We start from the raw sequence: 27768 nt of genomic DNA on the forward strand, positions 1-27768 counted from the left end.
GCACACCCTGTGGAGGTGCTCAGGATCCCTGAGAACTTGAGGTTTTAGCAAGGAGTTTACTCCTCCCCATTCAAGTTAACCCTGTCCTAGGTGCCGGCCCTAGGCGGGATCCTGTGGCGGTCGCAGCCTACTGTGGCGCTCACAGAGGCTACCGGTGAAGGATCGCGGTGCAGACCTGCGCTAGTGCCCGTGTGCGCGTGCCTGCGTATGTCTGTTCGCCTCTGAGTGTGCGTGTGTTGGTGAAAGTGTGCCGCCGCCTGGCGACTCGTGCCCGACAGGTGCAGGCGCGCCGGCTTCCCATTGGCCGCGGCGTCCTCCTCCGCCCTCGCCATCTCCCCCCCTTACCCCCCGCTACCGGCGCTGGCTGGGATCCGCCGCGGCGCGCGCGGGCCCGCCCCCCCCGCCCCCCCCCCCCCCCCCCCAACGCGCGCGCCCCGGCCCCATCCCTTCCTCCCCTGCTCCGCGCCGCCGCCGCGCGCTCCCGAGCTCAGGTAGCGGGGGCGCGGGCGCCTCCCCGGGGGCGCGCAGCCCCGCAGCCCCGGCCCTCGTCACCCCCGCCCCCGGCCGCTCGGGGGAGCCCGGGGAGGGAGCGCGCGGCGGGACGGGCGGGGGCGGTGTAGCCCGGCAGCCGCCAAGCCTTCCGTCTCGCTCCCTCGCTCTCCCTCTTGCTCGCTCGCTGGCTCGCGCAGCGGCGGCAGCAGAGGTCGCGCACAGATGCGGGTTAGACTAGCGGGGGGAGGAGGCGGAGGAGGGAAGGAAGCTGCATGCATGAGACCCACAGGTAAGAAGAGCCGGAGCCCGGAAGGGGCTTGCCTGCCCTGGGGAGGCGCGCGCAGGCCGGGCTGGGCGAGTTGGCTCCTGGCTCAGCACCCCTAAGGGAGGAATTTTTAAAATAAAAATCACAGCTCAGATCTCCGAGAGGACTGGGGGCAATAGGACCCTCCCAATCCCTGGGAAAGCAGAGAAGTAGCCGGGGGCAGCAGGGGGCACATTGTGAGATTCCTGAGAGTGAAATGTACAGGCCCCGGGAAAAGTGTTTCCTCAGCCGCTTGATGCTAGAAGGCTTTAGACTGTCCTGTCATGATCACAACCGCTGAATCCCGGGGAGCAGCGTAGAGCCAGTGTGCACTAACCCCTGTCCCCTCTCCCCTCCTCCATCCCTCCCGCACGCGCAGTATCCCATGGTGGCTGCTACTCTCTGGACCCTGCATGGGGGGTGGCAGGGAGGATCTCGCAGTGGAAAGGGGGCGGGGGCTGCGTAGGGGCGAACCGGGATGGAGCCCGCAAAGCCCAGGCGCCAGTCCCCAGGGCGGAGGAAGGAGAGCGTGGCCCCGGAGCCCGGGCAACCCGGGGTATTGTGTTCCGCTCCTGGTTGCAGACTCTTGCAAGCTGGATGCCCTCTGTGGATGAAAGATGTATCATGGAATGAACCCGAGCAATGGAGATGGATTTCTAGAGCAGCAGCTGCAGCAACAGCAGCCTCAGTCCCCCCAGAGACTCTTGGCAGTGATCCTGTGGTTTCAACTGGCGCTGTGCTTTGGCCCTGCGCAGCTCACGGGTGGTGAGTGACCCCGCTGTGATGGGGGGAACCTTGGATGGCCCAGCAGGGAGGCGAGCCTGTGCTGACAGGACAGCACTGCGCCTTCTGCATACATGCAGACTTTAGGGGTGCCTGAGAAACAGAATCCCCGTGTCCCAGCCTTCTGCAAAACCCCTGGCGTTCACAGAAAAATGTGTGGAATCGGTGTAGGTTCGCCCACCCTCTGGCAGTCCGGTTGGGCTTTTTTGAAGGAAGGATAAAAAGCCTGGTCCGTTATTTTCATTTTGGCCAAGAAAGGAAAAAGGGGGATAGAAGAAGAAAAAGGAAGGAAGGAAGGAAGGAAGGAAGGAAGGAAGGAAGGAAGGAAGGAGAGAGAGAAAGGAAGGAGAGCGGGAGAGAAAGAAAGAAAGAAAGAAAGAAAGAAAGAAAGAAAGAAAGAAAGAAAAGAAAAGAAAAGCGGTATAAAGCGGTATATTTGTGGATGCTTGACCCTTAGTCTTTGCCCTCTGCAGACAGGTCAGGTCTGGGCTTCTGGATTTGAACAGCTTTAGAATATCCACCTTTAAGAATGTGAAGGGCCTGAAAATATGGTCAGACTAGTTGAAGGACAGGTTTATTTGAAAGTTAACTTTCTCTTTCTTGGAGACGGTGTGTTGAGGCACCTCAGTTGGCTGTTGGGTTGGGGGAGGCTTGTAGGGATTTCTTTCGGGTGTGTTTGTGGAAGATTGCTTCCTGAGAGGTCTGATTTACAGGGGGGATCAGGTCAAGTACTCTTCTATGAAGTGGAAGTTCCGAAATAAAATTGATAGCCCCAGTCTCTGTAGGCGGCAAATCTATAACATACTGGATTTCAAGAGAGAGGGCATCTTTTGGTTGTCGTGGAGGAAGACAGATGAACTTTCTGTCTGAATGACTCCCCTGAAGTATCTCCCTTATGCACCACTGTCCACCATGTCTGTCTGTTCCAAGTATTCCTTGAGAGCTTGCTGATGTGGGCATGTGAAGGACAGATTTGCATTCTCATAGCCGAAATGCTGTGGATGCCTGAGTAGCTTGCCATTACACGAGAAACAAGGATTGCTTGGCATAAATGAAGCATTTCCATGTTGGAAAATATTGCTGTTTCAGAGACTTTGAAGGTCTCTGATGGGCTGAATGAACGAGTGGAAATTTAGCAAAGCTGGGGGAGGAGAATGACAACACAGGCCTTAACACAGAGTAGTCAGTAATTGAGGCATCCCACATGGGCAGCCATATGATGCCTAGGGCACACAATTGTTTATTGTGGTGTGCAAGGAGTCAGAATTGTGGAGAAAGCCTTTGCTTTTGCTTTGGACGGGGTGGGCGGGTGGGTGGAGGTTTTTATTTTATTATTTTTTTTAAAGGAGTAACTTTTTGGCGGTGTTATTTCAGTTTTTACTAAATGTCTCTCAGAGGCAGGCATCTTCACAGAGGACAAGGTCGAATGTGAGCCCAGACCAGGTCTTTGTGGCCTGCCAGGACTTTCTCCCCTGCTGATACTAACTGTGCCTCCAGGCCACCACTGCGCAGGCCTGGATCTCTTTCTCTTACCTTGCTTTTCAGTTCTAGCTTCCAGTCCTTCCAACCGGGTCCACATCATTGTCTGTCTTCCCAGTCCCTGGCTCCCATGTGGATGACAAATGAGCTAATCGGAGTCCATCTCCATGTGTCTGCTGTTGTTCTTGGCTGTGTGAGGCCTGAGCAGGGGATGCAGTGAGAGGCTATGCTCTTGGTTTCATCCAGTGTTGTTTTTAGGACTTTCTCAGTTCAGTTTACCAAGACCTGTCGGACTCACCAGTCATTTTGCAGTTTGTACGGTGGTGTCTTTCTCTATCCCTTCCCAGAGCCTTAAAAACAGAGGGAGTGAGGGTTCCCTGTGACCCTTCAGTGTCAGAACCCTTTCATTCTAGGGCTCATCCACTACAGAATGGTGGTCACCAGCCTGATCTCACCTTCAACTCTCTTTCGTCTGATACTGATATTCAGAGGAATACTTGTCATTTCAGGATTCCTGCATGAATCCACAGTCTGGGCAGGAAAGGACAGTGGTGACATCCTAAGCCATCAACTAAATAGGTTTACTTATTTAGACAAGAAATCTGTGGACTCTCCAAGTTGCCTTTACTCTAAAACTCTGCTCTGAAAACTTCCACGTGTGTGTGCAAATAACCTGGGATCTTGTCAACAGACAGATCCAGATTCCACTGGCTTTGGGTGCTCCCTGAGAGTTTTCATTTCTAGTATCTGGCACATTTGTGCCAGTTCCCTAGGAGACCAGAAGAGAGTGCTGGGTCTCCTGAACCTTGAGGTACAGGCAGTTATGAGCTGCACAAACTGGGTTGCTGGGATTTGAACTCAGGTCCTCTAGAAGAGTGTCAGGTGTTCTTAACTTTGTAGTCGTCTTTTCAGCCCCGAGGGAGCATATTCAATAAGCTCCCAGGTGAAGCCTTTGCTGCTGGTATAAGGACCACAGTTTGACTAGCAATACTTTAGACTAAGGTATTCCTTAGAATAAGTTGCTTCTAACTCCAGACATCAGACATCCTGACCTCCTTCTCAATTACCAGATGCAAATGGCCTGCTAGGGAGCACAAGTCTCACCCAGTATCTAATCTGTAGGTGAAACACAGCTGAAATCAGCCCTCAGAGAGTGCTTTCCTTTTTTAACCCACAAAAGGTGCATATTTAATAGACACTGTTCTGAAATGTGGATTTTCATTTTTGATTGCTTTCAGAGGAAAAAGAACACCACAATAGCGAGATATAATAGTCTGAGCTGGGGGGGGGGGAGAAAGCTTGTGCCCAATATAAGTATTACAGAAAAAGCCTCAACTAGAAAGGGAGAAATTGAGAAAATGACCAGACAAAAGACAAGAGAGAAAAGAACTCCATCAAAACTGAAATGCTTTGTCCTGGGAAGCCAGAGATCCAATTCAACTCTTTGAGCCCTAGGATAGCTTTTATAAGCCTGGCTTGGGTTGCAGTGACTTTGGGTGGCTCTCTCCGGGCTGTCTTTTGTTATTCTCTTCATTTGGAGCCTCTGAAAATGGTTATCCTGAGCAGACTCTTTCCAGGCTCATGGAGGGCTATGGGACCCTGCTGTGTCCAAAATCTTTGTGGACGATGGCTTCAGTTGCTTTCTTCTTTTGCCTCAGTATGCTTTCCCAGAAGCATCCTGGGTTTTGAGGGGTGACTGGAGTGGTCCATACAGATGTATAGCAAGAGGACCTAGACTCTGCTCTACAAATTACTCTTCAAAGGTGAACTTCTTCATTATTGAGAACTCAGGGTGGACTCTGACACTTGATAGCTTCGAGGATTTTTGTGTGTGTGTGTGTGTGTGCTCACATGTACCTGTGTGTCTCAGTTTCCTTGTGTATACAATAAGGAGGATTTTCTAAGTCTTAGGAAGTTGATATTGGGATGGAACTGCCACAGATGCAGAAGGTCATGAAGAATTTGTCGCAAAGACAATAGTTTTGGGTATCTCTGCTGTGTTTATTCAATAAACAATGAGTACTTGTACCCACTTCAAACCAAGGCCTCTTGCTTACATTTTGCTTTTAAATACTAGAGCTATATTCTCCCCTCCCCCCAGAACAATGTTAAGGTATAGCCTAAGCATCATCAGCTCATACTTCTCTAATCAGCAAATTCTTCTCTCCCCTGTGCTCTTGTTGCTTCTAGAGGCAACCTTTCATCATACATTGTAAGCTCAGTGAGGGTAAGGACCCTTGACATTTTTAGCCACTAGTGCAGCATCTGATTCATAAAAAATGCTCATCTGATGTTGAGTGAAAGCAAGAAAAAGGACACCCCAATTCCTACTTCACCCCACTTAGAAAACAATCACTGTGAGTGGATGAGTTATGAAAAGTCAAGGCCACATCCAGTTGGAGGTGGTCTGGGGAGGCTGGGAAAGAAATCAGGAAGGGCTTCTGAGACAGGGTGATGCTTAGGGTGGGAGGGGGTGGTGGAGATATCCCTCACAGAGATGTGGAGATGGTCACATGATTGGGTTCACCAGAGATCATAGCCTGAGGAGTGCAGAATATATGACTACAACAGATCGATGTGTAGGACAGATAACTTGGAGTCTTGAGGGTCTCCTGTCAGGCAGTGGGACCCAGCGAAGAGTTTGGAGCGGGAGTGTAATGCCAGGCAGGCTGTGCTTCCCACTCCCCTGTTTCTGAGTCAGCACACCCGTTACAGTTCTTTCTGAATTTAGGCCTGTGAGCTCTCATTTGGGTCATGATCTATGTGCCAGAAGATAGAAACAAGTACTTTCTGAGTGATCAACTGGTTTGTAGATGTGAGTAAATGTCTTGGAGTTTTATTGAGAAAAAAAATATATATATGTTGTTGAGTAGAAGCTTTTCCTGCAATGCTGTATCTGAAATCCATGATTTCAAGCTGAACCTGGTCAACAAGGTCCCAAACTCCCAGAACTCTAGCATATTTTTCCTCAACAAAGCCTTTGGTGATTTAAGCAGGCTGGAAGCTCAGCTTATTGACAGGGTAAAACCTGAAAGCTTTGGGATGCAGAAGAAAGATTTCCTGCAGCAAGCCAGAAGAGATGAGGCTAAGCAGAGAGACTCGGGGTTCCTTTAATTCCGGAGAGTAACAGTGAGTGCAGACGAAGATCATGACCCAGTAGGCACTGATTGGAAGTGGAGAAAAGCAGCTATGCTATTCTGATCTTGGTGTCCGAGATATTTTTTTCAGTGCTTCCAGAAGTCCTTCAAAGGAGAACAACGGCTCTGCATTCTTTACAGCATGAACAGAGTTCAAGGTCAGCTTTCTGCCCTTACATGGCTGCATGGCTTTGGGCAGATTGTATCACTTCTGTTTGGCTCCATTTCTTCCATATCATGGATGCTTTTATTGTAGTTTGTTGCATGGACCTCTGTTACAGTAGTCGGCCCTTGTCTGCAGTTTTGTTTCCGTGATTTCAGTTGCCAGTTATCACTGTGGCCTGACAATATTAAGTGGGAAATTCTAGAATAAGCAACAAAAGGTGAGTATTTTTAGTAGCATGAGGAGGTCTTTCACCAACCTTCCCAGTTCCTCCTGCATGAAATATAAGTTGTCCTTTATAATGCAATAGGATCCCGTGAGATAATATACAGAACCTGTGTATTATAGCACATTGTTATAAATGTTCTGTTCTATTGTTTGATATTGTTAAGTCCTTACTATGCCTAACATGTAAATTTAACTTTATCATAAGTGACTATGTATAGGATAAAGCAAAGTATAGTATGTGGGATTTGATATTGTTCATGATTTTAAACATCCAGTGGGAATCCAGGAACGTACACTCACAATAAGGAGGACTTTTAGGAATTGTTGGGTTCCAAGCTCTTAGCTGTTTTTTCCATCTCTCCCTTCCATCATTTGGTTCTGTTGCATGCCCTGGAAATACATAAATAAGGACATTCAGTTTTTGCTCCCAGGGAAATACACAAAACTTCTCAAAAGTTTAAATGCAGACCACTTACACAAAACTCTCTGAATACAGATTTTTAGTTCAGTTTAAAATCTATTGTTATTTATTGATACTGATGAGAAAAGTGAGCTTTCAGATTGCCTCTTTTTTTTTTTTTCCCTTGCCTGATTTTGGAAGCTCATTCAGTGTTTGATAATTGAAATAATCACACAGGGTGAGAGTATATCTAAATAGGTCACTGGGATCTCTGCTTCTGAACCGAAGAAAAGAAATAGCGAATGAATAGGCTTTTTAGGTTATTTACAGTCACAGTCGCCTTCCACCAAGACACACAGCAACATCTGTAAGACGTATAGTCTCCTGGATCTGACGTAACGCTTATCTACTTATTGGTCCGTGTCCACATGAACAAGCCGTTCAACTAACACTAACCACAGATGAGTGAGAAAAGATGGGAACCAATGTTAAACTGGCTGAAATCTGATCGATTGATTAACATTTCCAAATTGTCAGTAATACTGCAAATGCCTAGAGCACGCTTTGTATGTGCCAACACCTATTTCCATACCTTAGATATGTTCCCTCATTTATTGCTCACAGTGAGTGTGCATGACATATCCCATTTTTATCCTTATGGAATAGAAGAGGAGCCTGAGGGATGGCACGATTAAGCCACTTGTCATTTTCATTTTGGCTTTTCTTTTAGTAAGCCAAGACATGATGATTCCAATACCCAACATACTGTTTTATGATAGTTAACTCAAAAAATGTCCCGTTAAGCTGAGGTTATCAAGCAGTTTGAAAATGGGCCTTCCCTACCACGACATAAAGGAGCTCTGGCATTGTGACCAGAAAGGGCCATAAAGATACTGTGAGTCCACAGAAAAGTCGGTAATCCTGGGTAAATTAGAGGCTGGGGTGCCTGAAGCTTGGACTGAGTAGATAATGGACATCCCTGGCGTCAGAAGGGGATGCTGCCTGACTCTCACCTGCTCAGAGTAAAGGGGTGCCTGCTCCCTGATACCCCTGCCAGTGACACGCATGCTCACTGCCCCTTTCTAACATTTGTAACAGCTTTCCGTGCAGTTTCCATGTGCTTCCGACGGGTTCATGATCCCCTAGCTAACATGTGCTTAAAGGAGTGGAAAAAGTGGGGCAGACAGTTTTGGTATGTATCACCGCCTGTAATTTGTGAATACACCAGGAGGAGATTTTGACTATCTCTCCTGTCTTTAACACCTTTATTTAAGAGACATCTTCAGTAACGTTGCTCTCTTAGAGTCTACAAATGGTCAAATGAAGCCAGAGTGGGAAGCAAGGCACAGAGGCACACACACCTGTAATCCAAACCCTGAGGAGTAGAGAGACAGTGGCAACTAGGACTTTTGGGCGTCAGTGAACATTTCTCTCCTGAAGAGTTACATCTGGCAGAAGAATAAGATAGTAAGATAGGGTGGAAGAATAAGATCTGAGAGTCACTTGTGCTTGCTCTCCTGCCCAGGGAGGCATGTTGGGTAGATGAGCTTGAGGCTGCATTTTAGGAGGAGTTGGGCCCCGGTTTTCATTTATTCTAAAAAAAAAAAAAAATGTCTGAACTGCTGTAAGAGAAGTTACCCACTCAAGAAGAAAAACAAATAGAAATAATTGAGTTGCTCACCAACTGGAATTGAAAGTGCATTTTAAAGGAGCTTCTTAATTGGGAGTATTGTAATTGCTTTATTAATCTTAAACGAGGTAAATTGGGAACGTCAGAGAAGTCAAATGAAAGCAAATTCTTGACATTATTTAGAAGTGACGTGAAACCTGGGGACACAGCAGTGACTGAACCTCTGCTTGCTCCACTGTGGAGAGGCTGGAGGAGTGTGCAGCCCCACAGGCCACGCACTTCTGTGACCCCGCCTTCGCATAGGAACATGTCCCGAGTCTCCACGCATGGACTGCCAAGAAGTCACAAGCTTGGTCAGCGGTCGCTTCAGCATTGTTCCGATAAACTGAGCTTTGTAATGGAGGGTGAGGAAGGGTGAGGTTCTTCAGAGAAGAAGGCTGTGCTTGGCCATCTTTTGCTTCTATTTGAGATGGTTGGATTTTATCTCCCAGAATCTCCATTGTGGAAGAAGTGCTGGACAAGGAAGGTCACTCATGAACTATGTTTTTGTTGTTGCTTATTTGTTTCTAATAGTAACAAAATACACAACAACCTTATTTCTTTGGTCTGGCTACATTGGAAGTGTGGTTGGATTGAGTGAGGCAGTAAGAGGGAAGGTTTCTTTTAAGAAAGATATAAAACATATTCTTAGAGTGGATTTAATGTTGGTGTTCTCTCAGCACAGGGGCTGATTTAGATAGTTGTCAAATTCAAGTTTTCAGTGAAGAACGTAGAAGAAGTTTCTAGACTCTAAGCTTCTAAACTTGGGAGATTCTGACATAAATTGAATAATTAATTAATATTGTGAGATAGATAACAGTTTCCACTGGTTTTATGGAAATCTGGTGGGCTTAATCTTGTGAAAGATTTTCCAGTTACCCTTTCTGAGGCTTTCTGTTAACTAACATGGAATCTTAATAACTTAATCCAACCCACAGATATATTTTAAGATAAGATTTGGCGGCTGGGAGGTGGCTCAGTTGGTGAAGTGCTCACTGGACAGGCACAAGGACCCTGTATTCAGCTCCACAGCAGTCACATAAAGAGCCAGGCTAACCCAGTTGTGTACACCTGTATACCACTGCTGTGGAGGTGGAGAAGAAAGGACCCCTGGGGCTTGCTAGCCAGCTAGTGAGCCATCAGCGAGCTCTGAGTTCAGTAGGGGACCCTGTCTCAATAACTAAGTTGTCTGTGGTGGGTGGAGAGATGGCTCAGCAGTTAAGAGCACTTGTTGCTCTTACGGCGGACCCAGGTTGGGTTCCCAGCACCCATTTCACAGCTCACAACTGTCTATAACTCTTGCTCCAGGGAATCTGATGCTTGTGGTACATGTCCACATCAGCAAGCAAAACATGCATCTATGCAAAAGAAGAGAAATAAACTTTTAAAAATGTGGAAGAGAGATAGGGAGGAAGAAACCTGACCAGCCCCTACTCCCCACCATGCGTACTTACAGGCATGTGCATTCCCCATGAGCACATACATATGTATACAACACACACACCCACAAAGTTTTTTGGAGGATGGTAGGAGGCTTCTGCAAATGTAGGTCGTGGTATAGCAGTATGGACTCAGTAGCTGATGGGGACTCCCCTGTCAATTAAATTGTATCGAATTATATTTAAAGAGGGGAACAAGTTTTAGGAAAGGTTTAGTTTATCTGGTTAAGGAGAATTCAGTTGTGAGTTATTTTGTGGCCTTTTAAATGTCTTGCCCGGGTTCCACCCACCGCCCTGTTTGCATTGGATTAGAAGCAGGGGGCAGTTTTTCCCTGTGTCATCTCATTTATAGCACTGCCTTGCAGATGGAAGGCACTCGCTTACTTTCAATGTTGACTTGGTGGATCTGCTATAGATTCTAGGGGCAAGCACGTGGGAGAAACAGCATCTCACAGAGAGTAATCAGTTTGTGTTGCTGTTACCACCACTGGGCAGAAGGATGGATGGTAACCTACTTGCCGCCTTGGTTTTATTATCTGTGAAAAGGAGGTGCTTCCCTGGGTGCTGTGAGAATCAACTGTGTGTTTTATGTGTGTGTGTGTGTGTGTGTGTGTGTGTGTGTCATAACTCCCCAAGGTGCCAGCATCCCTGGGAACAAACTAATGATGAACATTTGCTGCATTTTCTGTGCTGCTGTGGGATAACAAATTCACACTCAACCTCACAGGCCAAAGTAGATGGCCAGTGTGCGTATTCACTGCACAGCTACTGAATCTTGGTCTCAGCGGTCCCATAGAACTAACCACCATGATTTGGTACAGTCGGTTCTTAGTGGAAATATCTCTGAGATTCTGGGTTGGGGAGGGGTGGAGGCTTACAAAACACAAAGGCTTTGGAGCCAAGCCTTGATCAATAAAATAATTTTCCAGCCAGAGAAGGTATTGGAAGATGAGTTTTTCTGAGAAGGGAGAACAGTGCTACTGAACAGAGGTTCGGGGGAGAAAGAATGCACCAAAGGCAAGAAATGGCTCACGGTCGCCTTGGTAAAGTGCACACGCAGAGGGTAGGTTGGACCGACGTGCCCAGCTAGCCATAACACGTAGGGGCTTGGATGAGAACCTACAAAAATAGGCCTGCAGGGGCATGGCACAATCTGGTTCATTTTGTTTTAGCAATGGCTTTTTTTTTTTTTTTTCTTTTTTAGTAGTGTGGAAGATAGAGATGTAGAGAAACCTTTGCTCATTAAATATTTATCACGCATCTATCCAAGACGAGGTGGCAGATACGGTTGGAAACAAAGCCCTGCCCTCTGAAAATTTCTATTCTCTCAGGGGCAGTTAGGAAACAACTGTATTGACTCAGGAGGGACATGCAGAGGGCTTCAAGTAGAGAGAACTAAGCAGAAGGAAAGACTGCAGAGAGGCAGAACGAACTGAGGCAGACAGTAGGATGTGAGGTTGGCAGAGAGGAAGAGCGGCTGACAGCCTGGCAGTGCTCCTTTGGAGGGGCCGCTGGTGAGGGGTGGCATCAGGGAGGGTGTGCCCTGCCACTGCCACTCAGGTAAACAGGAAGGGACACATCCGGAAGAGACACTGCCGACTTTACTCTCTTAGCCTTGTCCTGCCAGCCAGGAGGGGGCTGCCTTGCTCTCGGCACGCACACTGGGTCACCATCTGTCCATCCGACAGCTGAGAACTCAGTTCGATGCTCAGGAGATACGTTAGGGCTGGGAGATGAAGATGTGGGAGGGCTGTGGGAGGGGCTGGGCTTTCCCAGGAAGGGAGTGTGGGAGAGAAGTGGAAGATGCAGTGTTGGGAGGAAAAGCCAGCCTGGAGGCTGAGGAGCTGTGCAGCTCATCAATATTGATACTAATAAGAATTTAAAAGCAAAACCGAATACACTTGATTCAGGCTATTGAATGCTCCCTCCTGTTTGGGAGCTTTTATGTTATTTTTATGTTATTATTAGGATAATGTTTTAGTGAGTCAAAATTCTGGATGTCTGTGCCAGCCAGACAGAAAACCAAGCCAGGAGGAAGAAAGTTACAGGAGGATCTGTTACATTTGGGATGTAAAATGTCCCCTACAGGTTTTGTGTTGTCATAGTCAGCATTACTGTTATAGTGATGAAAACTTGGAGAGGAGAGGGTTTATTTCTCTCAGTTCCATCTAACAGTTCATTATTAAAAGCAGTGAGGGCAGGAACTCAAGCAGGGCAGGAACCTGGAGGCAGGAACTGAGGCAGAGGCCTTGGAGGGATGCTGCTTACTGACTTGCTCAGTTTGCTTTCTTACAGAACCTGGGACCACCAGCCCAGGGATGGCCTTGCTCACAATGGCTGGGCCATCCTCCATCAGCCACTAAGAAAATGCCCTACAGGTAGAACACATGGGAGCTCCCCCCTTTCAGATAACTCTGGCTTGTGTCAGGTTGATGTAAAGCTAGCAAGCACACATGTGTTTGAACACTTGGCTTCTAGGTTAGTGCTGCTGGTTTGCAAGGTTATATAGAGCCTCTGGGAAGCAGAATCTAGCTGGAGGAAGTGAGTCACTTAGGGTGCAGTGGGCCTTGAGGGTTACAGCGAAGCCTTGTTCTCATCTATTCATCTTGTTCCCTAGAGAACTGAAAAGGTAAGAAATCCTGGCCACACACCCCATCTCACTTCTCAGTCACCCTCCATGGAGTGGCCTGCTGTCATGGCTTCCCCAAAATGGTGGGCTCTATTCTCCAAACCTCAAGTCAAAGTAAATCCTTCCTCCCTTTATGTTGCTTCTTATGAGGCTTTGGTTCCAACTTAAAAGTAATGCAGGGGCTGGAGGATCCACACGGACAGGCTTGAGCTCAACGGAAGAACACTTGGAATGTTCCCAGTCTTTGGTGGGAGGAGAAGGCCAAAAGGGTAGGGGTTGAGCGGGGCCTCCAGCGCCTGTGAGCAGCCATGGACACTTCCCTTCCTGTGTGCCTGGTGGCAGGGCACCCCATTCGTACAGCCATCTCTTACTCCTGTGGTGCTGAGGTTTTTCTGTGTGCTCCATGCTGTGTGACAGTCTTTCCTGTGCATCTGTCTCCTTGCTGCTAGGCACCTGGCAGGGTTGGAGGGCGTGGGGGTTCTCAGGGATAGGGCCAGAGGCCTCTGGTGAACATGACGCAGTGATTCCTACCTGGATGTCTGGAAAGAGGTTCCTTTCCACCGCACCGGTAACCACTTTTTCCTTTTACCTACCTAAGTAGGAATGGCCAGCGGGAAAATGCTCTGCATAATGTAAAAAGCGCCTCCCCGTGAATTCTGACCCTGCAGAAACTCATGAGATGAGGCAAAATGGGATGTGCTAAGTGTTCGGCGAATAGTCATGTCTGAGTTGAAGAAGGTCCTTGTACCGCCGAGAGGAACTTCTCGATAGCTGTAAGCTCTTTTTGTGCGCTGACAGAAGCCCCAGGAAAAGGGGAATTAAGCAAAGCAAGTCATTACAGCTCCTGTGAAGGAGGGCTCACGTGTGAGGGACTTACTCTGTGTGTCTCTTGCTCTGCCTCCCTGCTAGCCAGCATAGTCTTTCTAGGTGGAAGCACATGGGCTCGAGGGCTCCACCTCTGCACGCTTAGTTCGATGGTGGGGTGAGCTGGGACCTTGCCTTGGGATCTAACACAAGTGGGTCCAACTGTTTGATAGTGTGATGTGATGTCACCGGCCAAGTTCAGACTCAAGAACAGGGTGGATTGTCTTGTGAAGAAAAACTGTAAAAAAAAAAAAAAAAAAAAAAAAAAAAGTCTCCTAACAGTGTGGTTTTTGTCTTGGGCTGTATCCATGGCCATCCTCAGTGGCGTGCAGTCTGTGGTCCATGGGTGACACACCTGAGAACCTCTTGGTGCTGTGTTTGTTGAACAAAGTCTCCTCTCACCTCCAACTACACGCTACATCTAAGTGTTGGGATTCTTCATTGTAGCTTGGAGAGTAGGATGCACCTATTGGACACCTGTAGGCTGTTGATTGGCCGTGGGATTCCTAGTTCCTCATGATTGACAGGAAATCCTCTGTTTTGATCTCAGGGCCCTCCAGGAAGGCAGCCCTGTGAAAACAGCTTCTGCTCCCCCTCAGACCTTGACCATGAGAGGGCTCCTAGAATCCCCAGCCTGACTTGAGGAAGGCTTCTTTCACACACACAACCTGATCCTTAGGCTTTGAATTGATAGCACAGAGTCTTGTGTGATTTTACGAGGTAGCAGCATTTATCTGTCCCTTTGAGAATGGCTTTGCTGAAAATCTGCTGCTGTTGCTGCTGCTGCTGCGGCTGTCATTTACATGGAAATGAGTGCCCAGACCTCATGCCCTCACTGTGCTCCAGCTGAAGGAAGACCTTGGTAATTAGGAGCTCCAGAAATTTCCGCATCTCTGCCCTGGCTGTCTTTGCACCTTGGCTGTAGCCACAGTCAGGGGCAGGTCCCTCTGAGTCTGTTGTTGGCCGCTGCTGTTAAAATTGGTCTTTCTCAGGTCCCTGCATGCAGTGTGGGTTTCATGGACTCTAATCAAAAGCTGAGCCAGTTACTGGTTTCTGCCTTCACTGTGCTCTTCGGTTTGTAGGCCTCACCTCCTATGTGCCTTGGCCTTCTGATATTTGGCATTTTCTCTGGTGCCTGCTGTGTTGATGTTGCTGAACGGGGTGGTGTTCTCAGCAATACTGCATGAGCTAACTCCCATGCACAAGGTTGTACCAAGTCCATTTCTATTGTTCCTTGAATTTACAGTGAAATGATTGTCCCCCAAGAACTGTTTGTGGGCCAAACTAAATAAGAATTCTTAACGGGAGATGGCCACAACAATGGTCCCAACAATGAGGTTAAAGCAAGGTCTTCATCCCCTTTGGGCAGTGTGGTGGTATGAGAATGGCCCCCATTCTTATGTTTGAATACTTGTCTCCCAATTAGTGGAACTATTTGAGAAGGACTAGAAGGCGTGGCCTTGTTGGAGGATATGTGTCACAGGGGGGTGGGGGCTTAAAAGTCTGGTGCCATTTTGAGTTAGCTCTCTCTCTCTGCCATGCTTGCCTGCTTCCATATTTCCTGCCATGATGGTCATGGACTCTAACCCCCTGAAACTAAGACAGGCAGTTTGAGACAGTCACTAAGAGCAAGAGCCCTAGGGACATAAATTCCCACCCTAAGGTGGAATCCCAGCTCAACAGCTTAATGGCTTTGTAGAACAACTGACTTGTCCCTGTCTCAGCTTCTTCATCTCTGAAATGGGATAGTAACACCCAGCCACACCACAGGAATATTATGAGAGTTAAATGACTTCCTATAAAAAGCACCCAGAAGACTGCCTGTTATGTAGTGATTGAATCAGTGTGTACAGGATCTTCATCATTAAGCCCTCTAGAGGTAGGATCTGTGATGTCACTGAATTGAACAGAAAGAGGGGCTTAGAAATTGTGTGTGTTTGTATGTGTATGTATGGGTATGTATGTTTGGGAGCATGCAGGCCACAACACACATGTGGAGGTGGGGGACACATGTGTGGAGTTGGTTTTCTTTTTTTCAGTTTTTGTGAATTTGGAGGACTGAACTGGGCGCCTCCTCTAACAAGGACTTAGCCCTGTCAGGTCTGGGTCCCACTTTTATGGCTTCATTTAACCTTGATTGTTTTGTAAGGGTTCTGTCTCCAAATATAGTCAGAAATGAGGGCTGAGACACTCACTGTGAATTCAGAAGGATGTGGTTCATTTCTGAGCAGATCCCCAAGGAAGGAAAATATTAATTCTGATAGAAAGCTGCTCTGAGGCCTCAGAGCTCTCATCCAAACCGAGGGGAATCTGGGATGGCTTCCGGGAGATAGATGGGGCCAACTTTGTTCTGACACAATGCAGTAGTTACGTGGAGAAAGAGAATCACTATGAACAAAGGTGTATTCACCTGGAGCTGTGTGTGGGGTGGTGGACGGAAGCTACATGATATTTATTCATTGACTTATTCATGTGTATCACTAACTCACTCATCAAACATTTCCTGAGGTCAGCTCTGTGTGCAGACACTGACTGTGGGGTGCAGAGAAGAGGTGGAAGCTCAGATTTGCAGCTTCCTAAATTAGAGAGCCAAAGCGTTTGCTCTAACCTAATCGACCTACTGCTAGACACTCACATTATTTGATTACAGCTGTTGGCCACTGAAAGCCAATTGCAAGTGGCTCCCCAGGCCATGCAGGGGGCCCGTCCCTGGTTTAGGTCAGGTAAATATTGAATTGTTGTGAGGACTTAGCCTGAGGAGAAGCGATGGGTTAATAGCTGGAGTAATAGGAGGCCGCCTCTGAATGTATGCTTAAGTCGTTTTGAATTTATCTTCTGTGGCGTTTTCTTGTCTTTAGTCAAAACACTGCCTTTGTGTTTTCTCCTCCTGCTTCCTCTTTTCCTCTTCTTCCTCTTTCTCTTCCTCCTTCTCCTCCCCTTCCTCTTTCTCCACTCCCCTTCCCTACCTCACCCTTTCTAGATGCCTTCAATTTAAGAGAAAATCCGGCATCTGCATGATTTTTGTAGCTGGATCAGATTGCGGTGCACTATAAGGCACCTGGCACCATGTTCCCTGCCATGGTAGTCATGGACTCTGACCCTATGAAGCTGTAAGCCTCCAGTAAACTCTGTCTTCTGTGAGTTGCCTTGGTCATGGTGTCTTATCACAGTCATAGAAAAGCAACTAAGACAGGCCGTAACTAAGACTCATGGCCCGTTTGTTAACAGAGGACCTCACAGAGACTGTTGGAGGGGATGGCAGCCGAGTCGAGTGGGGTCTAGCTCTTCTGCCCACCTCTCTGCTTGCACACCCCATACATTCACAGCCTCACCACAGACCAGCCTCTGCAGTCTCTAAACCATCCCCAAGGTCACTCATGACTGGTGTGGGCAGCAGTGTGTGCACTTCTCTGAAGAGGGTCGGTTTGAAGCTTTCAGCAGACCCCCCTGTGGGTTCATTAACGAAAAAGGGGCCTTAAAAATCTACAGCTCAGAACAAACCGTTTAAAGTAAGGCTGTGGCCAAGCTGCAGAGAGCGATTGTGCAGAGACAGGAACAGTTTTTAAGACCCTGGGAAGTGATTTCTCCTTGTGTTTGCCTTTCCCTGGAGGTTTTGTGCTTAACCGGCTTTGACAGAGGATTTGGGTTGTCCTGGGAGAAGACAGTATTGGCTGAGAAGCCTATCAGAGAGAGCTGTTCTTTCAGCTTCATCCTGCCCCAGCCCGGTGGTGGTAAAGACTGCAGTTCAGAAGTCTCCTCTACCGATAAGCCATGTCTTTATAAGCATTGAAGGAGTAGTTAGGTCTAGAACAGGTGGGACTGTCTGCCAACCTTCTCGGAGCCTGTTACATGCTGGAGGCAGGGTGGGAGAGCAGGAGATGAATAACAGGCAGGTTCCAGAATCTTGAGCTGGTAGAAAATAATGAGTGGAAAATATTCATCTTCATTTTTTTTCCTTTGAAAATGTGGACAGTATGAGAAATATTCCAATAAACAGGCAAGAGCAACACTTTGTCTCTACTATCTCTGTAATTCAGCATGCTGCAGTGACATATTGAAGCATTACGGGTTTATAACTATGATTATGCTGCCATTTCCAGCACTATAAACTGATGGTTTCATTGAATATAAAGAAACTTGGATTTGCCTCTTAATTTTTTTTCCCTGGGTGCTGTAATGAATATTAGGAACCCAATGAGTGTCTCGACCATGAAGATCTGTGGTAGATCCAGGCCTTTTGAGTTTGAAGTATTAAAGCATTGTGCCTCCATAGTCAGCTTAATGCCGGTGAGCCCGGAGAGCAGGGTGGGGTGGGGTATCATGACTCTTTGGTGAGTGACAGAGCTGCCACTGGGATCCTCATGACCTCTCTCTCCATAGCGTCGCTCCTCTTCCTCCAGACAACGGGGGAATAGCAGCGGAGAAGCTTCCTGTGAGGGCCTTGTGCACGAGCGCCATGTGTGCCAGCCAGCTTGTCTATGTGTCTTCCAGGGTCTCCCTTGGTGGGTGCTCTTCCGTCCTCCTGAGGCTTGGCTAAGGGCCATGAGTAGTCCATTGCCAGGCTCAAAGCTTGTTGGGGTGACGCTGCTTTCTGGCATTGCCCAGAGCACCGTTGCTGGCTCCACCGTCTCCAGCCACAGAATGGGTGGTGGTAGTGATTCTGAACCAGGCTTTACCACCAGATGTGCCTAGAAGGCAATGGTATGGCCTCAGCTCTTGCTGAGAAAAGAGAAAGACGGTTACCTTGAGATGGCTAGCAGGGATGTCAGCATCTGGGGAGAGAGAAAAGCCCAAACCTGCCTCCCTGACTGTTGAGCCGTAGCGGGGTATACAGCAAGCGAGATGGGAGAAGCTGCTCGTTCAGTAATGGTGAGGCATTTCAGGGTTCGTTTGTACCCGTGTGTAGACAGCTATCACACCTCTTCACAGATGGCAGGTTTTCTTCCTTTTTCCTGGCAAGTTCATTTCTGTGGTGGGGGTTCTTAGCTTGTGATGTTCCAAGGCCATTGGCTGGACCAACCGGCTGCTGTGCACAAGTCCACTTATGAAAACCTGGTTCTCAGCCGTTCTTGGTGGATTCTGGAGGCCCTTCCAGGAAAATGGTGTGAGTACCTTGATGCAAAGTAGTCACACCCTGTTGGCTCCTGTTAGCAGAGTTCACAAACTCCAGGGCACAGGGACAAACTCAGGATTGCTGTGATAAGGAGCGGGCCCTGGTGTGGGGCACTCATACTTCATGTGAATGTCCACACTCACATAGACACTTGGGGGTCAGTGAGCAGAAGTTGTTTTCCAACTCTGTTGTGGAACATCAAAGTATACCCAGAAGCAAAAGGAGGCTGAAGAAGTTAATGATTTAGATGAGAATATTAACTCACCCCTTCAGATGAATTTTAAAAAATGGACAAACGATGCTTGTCTTGCTTAAGACCTGATAATTTAAAAAAAGAGAGAGTTTGGAAACTTTATTTATAATCAGTCCTCTATGAGTTCCACACCCATGGATTCAGTCAAATAGGGACTGAAGATATTTGCGGGAAAAAGTGTCTCAACTGAGCACGCATACGTACTATTTTCTTGTCGCTATCCCTTACACACACAATGTGACAGCTCTTTGCAGAGCACTTGAACTGCCTTAGGCATTTCTAGTGATGATTTAAAGTCTACAGGAGAGTGGACACAGGCTGCATGCAAACACTATGCCCATTTTGATAGGTCATTTGAGCATCCACAGATTTTGCTGTATAGGTAGGGGGTGGTCCCAGAACCAGTCTCCCATGGAAGCTGGGGCGAGGATACCAGCATGTGTTAGGAAAAAAACAAGCCAAACAAGCAAACAAACAAACAAACAAACAAACACACCTCTGTGCAGCAGAAGTTGTCTTCCTGTATGTTAAAAATGCTTTTGACAGAAATACCAAACCGTCCCTTGGTCACGTTGTCATATGGGTTCACACTGTGATCACTGAGACTTTGCTGTGTGAAGGTAGAAGCCAGATTCCATGACTCTCAGACAGGCCAGCTGGGGGTGAGATCCTTAGTCAGGAAGGAATCCTGTCACTCAGAGTGGGGATACAAGGTGCTGCATGCATAGCCCAAGTGCTGTGGGGCTCAGGGGTGGGAAACAGGAGCTCTGGCTTGCTTGAAGAGGAGATGCTTGGGACAGAGGTGACTCTGAGGTTAGGCCATGAGAAATTTGTAGAGTTTCAGCATTGGAGATGTAAACCGACAGCCTTAGAACAGAGGCTATGAGCAGAAGTGCCGCTGGGCCAAGCACCGGTGTTGTCCACTGGCACAGAAGGACTTACTCTGACCTTGTGGACAAGTGTCTCCAAAGGGTCCGTGCATGACAGTTAGTTGCTAGCCTGTGACACTGGTGGGAAGTGGAGGGATGTTCAGTGTGGAGCCTAGTGGGAGGAAGTTAGGTCGTTGATGTGTCCGAGATGAGGGTACTGAGACCACGCACTCTCTTCTGTTTTCTGGCTTCCATAGGTGAGCAGCTTTGCATTTCCACATACTCCCCAGCATGACGTGTGGTCATACCACAGACCCTTAGGCAAGTGAGGTGGCTGAAACTGTGAACCAAAATAAACCTTTCTTTCTTTTTAAGTTGATGACCTCAAGTGCTTTGTCACAATAATGGAAAAGCAACGGTCTTGAACTGTGAGTGTGCTTGGGGACCTGCTGGAAATATGATACTAGTTAGTATGTGATGAAAATGCTGGCTGCTGTTTGGTTTTCATGTGTTTGCTTTATATACTAGCTCATTTAAACTCCCCAGAACTTGAGAATCAGTTTTCATTCCCATTGCCATGTAGGGAAACCGGGGTGAAGGGAGGTTAGAAAACAGATGCAGTTCCTTAGAACCAGGAGAAGGGAGTCCTGGGTCCAGTGCAAGACATTGGTCACTAGGGTACATGGATGTTCACTCTCCTTTGCTCACCACCTCAAGGGTTTCCCAGCCATGGGGGCCTCAGTGTTACCAGGGGTAGCTTTGCTTTTCTTCCATAGACCTCAGTTTTCCGGCATACTTTAAACCCAGCCCAAAGGTTTAAAGCCCAGATCTCAAGAGAAAAGAAATCATATATAGGAATTCTCTTTTAAAATATTTAAAATTATTTAATTTCATTATTATTGAGTACCTGTGGATTTTGCCTGCCCGTGTGTCTGGTCAGTGTCCACCAGGACCAGAAGAGGACAGTGATGTCACACCTCCTAGACCCAAGAGTCGTAGATGGTTGAAAGCTGCGTTATGGATGCTGGGGATCGAACCCAGATCCTCTGAAAGAACAGCCAATGATCTTAACTCCCGAGCCATCTTCCAGCCCCGTAAATAAGAATTCTTATTTTACAAAACCATTTCCCTTTCGCAAACGCGCCCAGAGCCGGTTGGTGAGACGCTAGGGCTTCTGAATGACAGGTGTGTTGGAAAGAGCTGCAGATTCTCAGTGGAGGTGGCTTTACTCATCAGGGAGGCCTTTTGGTTGTGAGGGGAGTGAAGGAGGTGAAGTGGGAGTAAGTACATACTGGTGTTTACAGAGTAGAGACCAGAGGCCGCTCCCTACTGGCATAGCTCCACTGACAAAGAATTAGGCCAACCCGGAATGTTCAGAGGGGAAGGTGAGCAGCCCTGCCTGGGTGGCCAATGTAATTGTCACCGTGGGCAGGGCAGACTGGAGCAAGGACTTGGAGATGGGTACCCTGGTGGAGTTACTGCAGGGAAAAAGCTCTGAGGGTGCTCAGGCATATACATTAAGGATTAAATGGAGAGGAGAGAGGTGAAAACCAGGTCAGCAGCCACAGGCCTGGGTGTCTTGTATAGGATCAGTCAAAAGTGCAGCATTAACTGTAATTAAAAAGCAAGCAGGAAGCTTATGTTAGGTGGTGAGTTGGTCCTGAGTATTATGTTTGGACCAGGAGGTAGAAGTTCCCTCCAGCACTTTCCAAGGAAGGATGGAAAGGGTGAAGCTGGGTTATAAATGAGGATTTAGTACTCATCTCAAGGGAAGCTTGCATGGATGACCTCAAGAGAGAGTCAGGGCCCCAGGTTCGAATCCCAGCTCATTCTTTGAGCAAGTATGTGAACTTGAATGTGTCCTTGAACCTTCTCTGCCTCGACCTCATTAGAGGAAACCAAGAGAATGTTGGGAACTTGGCCAGGAGCCATGCTAGAACCGGGTAGCATGAACTGGAGATGAGAGAACCGGAGGACTGGCCAGTGGTCTCTGCAGAGGAGGCGGTGCGTGGAGTCGTGAACAGCCTTGTGTTATAGAGCCCCTTGGTGACTTTGGGGACAGCAGTTTCATTATTGTTTCATGAGTGCGGCTTCAACATGACTTAGCCTGCTTGACACTGCCGCAGCATCCAATTATGCTTTCCTTACAGAGTTGTGTCTGTGTAGATTTAATAACCAATTACTCATATTAACTTTATGTTTTCCTTAAATAAGAGGACTACATTGTAGAGAAGGAGAAAGAGGGGATGAGTTATAAAGGAATGGGGCCGGGTGTGTGTGTGGGAGACGGCAGACAGGAACGTACGGTTGTTTCCACAGAATCTGTTTTCCTTTGCATTTCCAAACTCCTAGCATCAGACATGAGAAAGAGGGCAAAATGTTCTGAAGTTGGAAATTGGCCAGACTGACTCGAGAAAGTAGTCTGCTGGCCTCCCTGTCTATGCAGCCTCTGGATGGTAGGCAGACCAGGTTAGCCTTAGGGAAAACGCACCAGCCTTTGATGTTCTGGAATCACCCATCTTGGCTAAAGATGGGCCAGTGGGTCTGGAGAAGGGGAGACAAAGATGAGAATCTTGACTTTCAAAGAGAGGGGCTGGACCGACACTGCCCTTCCTAGGCTTTGGCCTTTGCAGCCTTTCAGGGACGGCAGTCCTTGAAGACAAACAGTTTATGAGCAACGCTTTCAGTGTGTGCACAGACTTGTGCTCCTAGAGACAATTAAGGCTGGTTTGATGCCCATCACTGATGTGCATCACTGCCTGGCCTCAGGATGCCAAACGGCAGGTTTGGCATGCTCCACAAATGTCCACATTTGACTTTCATTTGTATGAGAGCCTCCTGTGAGATGGGGGTTCCCATGTCCAGCCCTGTATGGTGGTCTTCTTTTCTACATCCCCAGTGTTTATGCGTAAAGCACACCGTCTCCTTGGCGCAGCGTAAGAACAATCTCTGTTGTTGAGGCTTTAGCGGGCTAGTGCTCTTCCTCCATCTTCCTAGGCAGTCCAGCTGCCCACATGCATTCTTTGAGAGGACAGCTCTGAATGCTGAGCAGATGTGAAGAAAACCATAACCCACATTCCATCTTGGTTGTTTTGAGGAGTCTAGCTCATACATTTGGTTTTGATTTTCTGAAGGTGGGGAGCATGGAGCTCGGAGGTGGTTGGACAGAGGTTCCCCTGTGGCATGGGCTGGGCTCCCTTTCCTATGGTGAGAAGCAAACCAACAGAGCAGAGAGGGGTCAAGGAAGGACAGCCACAAGGCCAATACAACAGTCACACTTGGACTTGACAGTTACAGAGGAAATTTAACCCCACCCACACCCCGTGTCTGGGCATGCACTTACTGTTGGAATGTTCTAGAAAATATTTGATAAAAACAAAATTAAGAAAAATAAATCCCACCCTAATTCTGCTAAAATGTGGTTTATATCATATTATATATTTTTATTCCCAAAGTTGTACATACATATTATGTCAAAACCTGCTTTTTCTACTTAACAATGTATTGTGTTTTTGTCACCATATAAGAATTTACCTATTACAACAGCATTTAGACTTACAAAAAGAATTTGATTTTACGATACTCTGTTTAAACACTGTGCTGTATGCATAGCGGCTAGAAAAACCAGAGGTAGTTTATCCGGTAAGGGAGACACGGAGCTTTCTAAACACAGAAATAAATGTGTATTTACAGACTCAAAGTACCAGGGAGGAGGACACCTGGGTGTTGAGCATGTTTATCAGAGCAGAGAGGGGCGTCTGCATTTCCAGAGTGTTCAAGGGCTTTCCTGGGGACAGGGGCCTCACATACAGTTGATGCAAAGATCCTGTATTCATAGATAACCTGGAAAATTCATGAACCTGAAGGAAGACGGCTGATGAGACTGGAGCACGGGGTGTTTGTGTGTGTTTATCTTCCTCTTCTTTGTCAATTTTTTTTTTCTTAAAAAATAAATGTGTGTGGGGGTGTGGTTGCTGCAGAGGGCCTCAGATCCCCCAGAGCTAGAATCACAGGAGTTCGTGAGGTATACAGCTCGTTCTGTGGGTGCTGGGATCTAACTCTGGTCTTCAGAGCTGCCGAGCTGTCTCTCCCAGCCCTTTGTCAGTTTTCCTGCTGATGCCTTTCCCCATTCCTTACAGAAGCCGTTTTCAGACCTCTCGTCCCTCAAGTGCTTGCTGCACTACTTGTTCTTGGTCATGTTTGTGAAAGTTCTGCCAGCATTATTCCTATGTGGTTCCTGCCATTTGGTGGCATGCCTCGGAAGTTCATTGCCAGCCCAAGGTTAATGAAATATCCAAATGTAGTGTCTCCTGTTAGTTACACTGAAATGTGTAGTCTGTCTGAGAGTTCATGCCTGTGTGTACTGGGAGAAGGGAGGGCATTGTTTATTGTTATCTAAATGATTGTCTAGTTGAAAAAACAGAATTTATTGAATAGTCTATCCTTTCTCCACTGTTTTGAAATACTACCTTCATAACGTTCTGACATTGTGTAGATATTTCGGTCGGCTTCTGAACCTTCTATTATACGCCATTGATTTGATGTCTCCTTCTTTGCTGCCACCTTTCTATTTTCCTCCCATACCCTTTAAAATCTGATAGAACAAATCCCCACTCATTACTCTTTTGTTGTTTTTTTTTTTTTTTTAAATGTTTTCAGTCCCGGGAAATGATTCCTCTGGATAAATTTTAGAATCATTTAGTTAATTTTGTGGATTAATTTGGGGACAAGTTCCTCAGAAAAACAGTAGAGCTCTCCATTATTTTAAATCTCCTCTTGGGTTATTGGGTAGAAAGGACATCTTTAAAGAAAGCAGCAGCCTTGAAGGCATTTCAGTTTCATCTAGAAAATTCCACAACCCAGAGAACATGGCCAAAGTGAAAACCAAGCCGGCATTAGGACACTGAAGTTCCTGTGTGGACTTGTCATGGTTTGCCTGAGGCTTTGGTCCACCGGACAGACCTCAGCCATGGCTCTGAAGAGCTGTGGAAGGTAGGGAGCTTGATGTATAAAGCTTATACGTGCTGGGTCTCCCCCCTCAGGACTTGGCGTGGGCCTCCTTCACTCCCAACGTGACCAGCAAATGAGTTCTTATGGGCGGTTTTGTATCTGACTCCAAGGCCCTGGGAAGTAATTTAGCTTTGCTAAGAGGAGGGTAGTGATAACTACCGGGAGCATGGCTTGGGTGGTGGGGCAGAGCAGGAGGGGCGTCAAATGATTTGCGTGGGCAGGTAGCTGAAAATGCTCAGAGGTCCTGCCCTTATTGAATGGAGAGCGCCACCTTCAGGCAAAGGTGCACATGTAGCCCTTTCTGTGTCCCGGGCAAGGGGGAGAGACGTTCATTCCTGTTCTTGGTTTAAAGTCAGCCTGTGCCTTGTCTGTAGACCAGGGCCTCCCGACTTGTCTGCAGCTTCTGTTCTGTATGGGGAGTTTGATGGGAACTGACTCTCCGCTGCTTCCCACCCAGCTGGGAGGCACATCTGGAAGAGGAACGAGAGGGGCGGTGGGCTGCTCCGGGTTCTGCCGGAGGCAGCTGCCTCGCCTCTCCTATACCCTGGGCTGGCAAGATCAGCCCAGCTTTGCTATTTTTAAACTGTCCGCTATGCTCTGGTGGAGGCTGCCTGCACCTCATGCTGAATCATGACCCAGCCTGCTAATTGCAGCAGCGCCTGTGGCCTGCCAAGTACCCAGACAGGCATCTGGCTCTGCCTTTTGGGTGCCCGCAAGAGGACAGGCAGAATGACAGACACTCCCCAGAGGCAGGGGTACCAGGCAGGCCCAGTAAGTATTTCCGTGGTGCTCCTTACCTTTGTACATCATAAAGAAATTTATAGCGGCAACACCAAACAGCACCAGATTGTTATAGGTTACACATTAAAATGAGGAGCTTCAGGACTTGGTGTATCAAACACACACATTTCGGCCATCCAAGTCGCATTCATTCTCTCTCTCATAGAGCAGGTAGCATCCACATGGAAACCACATTAAAAAAGAAAATGTATAACGCACACAGGTTTGATGTACGAGGTCGACTGTGTCCTTTCTCAGAAGCCGGTTTTGCCAGGGCTGTTATTATATCTCTAAAGCAACGGGGAATGAAGAATTATTCCCCCAGGGTGCTGGCAGCCTGGCATTCTCTCTCACTGGCCGCCTGTTAGTGCATCTGTCCTTAGTGTCCCTACCTGTGAAGTCATAGGGCTAAGAAGGGCCACATGCCCCTCCTGTGAGGGCTTAAACTCCATGCCTTGTCCTCCTGGAGCCCCTTAGGGCCAGCTTCCGGTGGTTGCATGGGGCTTGACACAGTGATGTGCGGACAGAAGCCACCTTTGCACCACCAGGAGCATAAAAGACTGAGTGTTGACAGCCCTTCCTTACCTTTGACGGTGGCATTGCTCTCGGGAGACATTTTCCCATCTCTTTTTAAAGCACAAGGTGGCTGGTTTCTAACAGCTGCCGTGTGAGTGCTCGTCTGGGTCTGCCGCTCATGCAGAGGCCTCACCTGCTCAGGCATTGCCGGAGCTGGTCCCTTTGACCCATCAGAGGGTCAGAGTAGTCAGAGCCTAGATTTCTGTCTGTACTGGGACACAGGACACGAGGGTTGAGCAATGCTGAGGGAAGAAGTGACCAATAGGAGGTGGCTCTCTGGTTCCCAGGAAAAGGAGTGTCTTGATTTTTGACAACATTAGATCTCTTCTTAGGGTCTAGACCAGCCCACAGGCTTGCAGCAAAGCCGGATACTCTTCTAGGTCTTGGCTGTGTGTGTTCAAATACAGAGAAGGCAATTTGAGCAAGACGATGTTGGTACTCTCTTTTCTGCAATCTCTTGTTGAGGAGAGTAAAGAAAGACAGTTTCAAGGGCAGCTGCCAGAGGGGAAATGAAAGTCTCAGTTCTGTTGACTGAACAGATTGCCATCTGCCTCCCTCAGGACCGCTGGAAATGCCCTTATGATGAGTGAAGACACTTACAATGGGCAGGCCTTGGGGCCTGCCTGGTTTTGGAACACAGTGGTACCGGGCTTCTGTATCTTGCAGGGTTTCTAACACACCGTCCAAAGATCTTGTTCAGTTAATGCTGCCTCCATCCCCAGCAACCTCGGGAGGCTTTCCACAGACTCCTCGGCTGAGCCACCATCGACTCTGATGGCAGGCTGTGGAATGTGGAGATACAGATTTCATCTTTGTGAGATTCTAATGGGTAGCTGGTGTGTTGGCCTGCGTCTGGGATCTCGCTCCAGCTCTGGAAGGATCAAGTCACGGAAAGACCACAGAGCTTCCAGGATGTGGCAGGCTGGAGGGGAGATGGTCGGTTGACATGAGGATGACCTCTCTCCCACCCATCACTGCTCATAGCCAGCCACTCTTCTCACTGAACCCCCTTTTGATCCTGGCTTTCTACCATGTCTCCCTCCCCAGGGATTCCTGGAGATACAGTTCATATTTAGTTTCTTCCCTCGTCTCCAACTTAACTGCTCAACCCACAGCAATCTGGTTCCACCCCCACCACACCACTGAAATTATCCTGGTAAATGTCACCTCTGAAGACGTGTTAACAGCAGATCTGAGTGTGTGGTGGGTCTTGTGAGTTCATTTCTTTCTCTGGATTAGCAGGACTTGACTTCTCATCCTTCTCTCGGCCGTGGTGTTTAGCTATTACTCTCTTCTGCCCTTTCTTCCTCTGACTATCTCTCTCTACCCTTCAGAGACCTCGGCTCCTTTCTGCCTCAATCCACTGATTGTGCTGTGTGACCTCATTTGCCCTATTTTCAATCACCCCTAGAGTTGGCTGTTTTCTCCCTCGTGTTTCTTTCTGGCTCTGACAAGGAATTGTACCTGCTTGTGGAAATGTTCACTGTGTTGTCTGTCCATCCCCCGCCGAATCTCAGCTGGTCTAGATTCTATTGCCTCTCCCTGCATTTTCTCCATCTCAGTGGGGTACTATGGCCTAC

The 27768-nt window shown here is 47.8% G+C and overlaps 1 protein-coding gene across 1 annotated transcript in view; it reads left to right on the top strand.

Annotated features, from left to right (window-relative positions):
- Positions 1-598: 598 nt before the first annotated feature.
- Susd4 (sushi domain containing 4) overlaps positions 599-27768 on the top strand; it is a 119736-nt gene continuing 92566 nt past the window's right edge. The window contains exons 1-2 of the mRNA XM_055609510.1: positions 599-781; positions 1379-1561. Coding sequence (XP_055465485.1) covers positions 1414-1561 — 148 coding nt within the window. The 5' untranslated portion in view covers positions 599-781; positions 1379-1413. The remainder of the gene's footprint in view (positions 782-1378; positions 1562-27768) is intronic.

This window comes from Psammomys obesus, unplaced genomic scaffold (genome assembly GCF_907164565.1).
Source record: "Psammomys obesus unplaced genomic scaffold, mPsaObe1.curated_primary_1811, whole genome shotgun sequence".
In the NCBI taxonomy this organism is placed as follows: domain Eukaryota; kingdom Metazoa; phylum Chordata; class Mammalia; order Rodentia; family Muridae; genus Psammomys; species Psammomys obesus.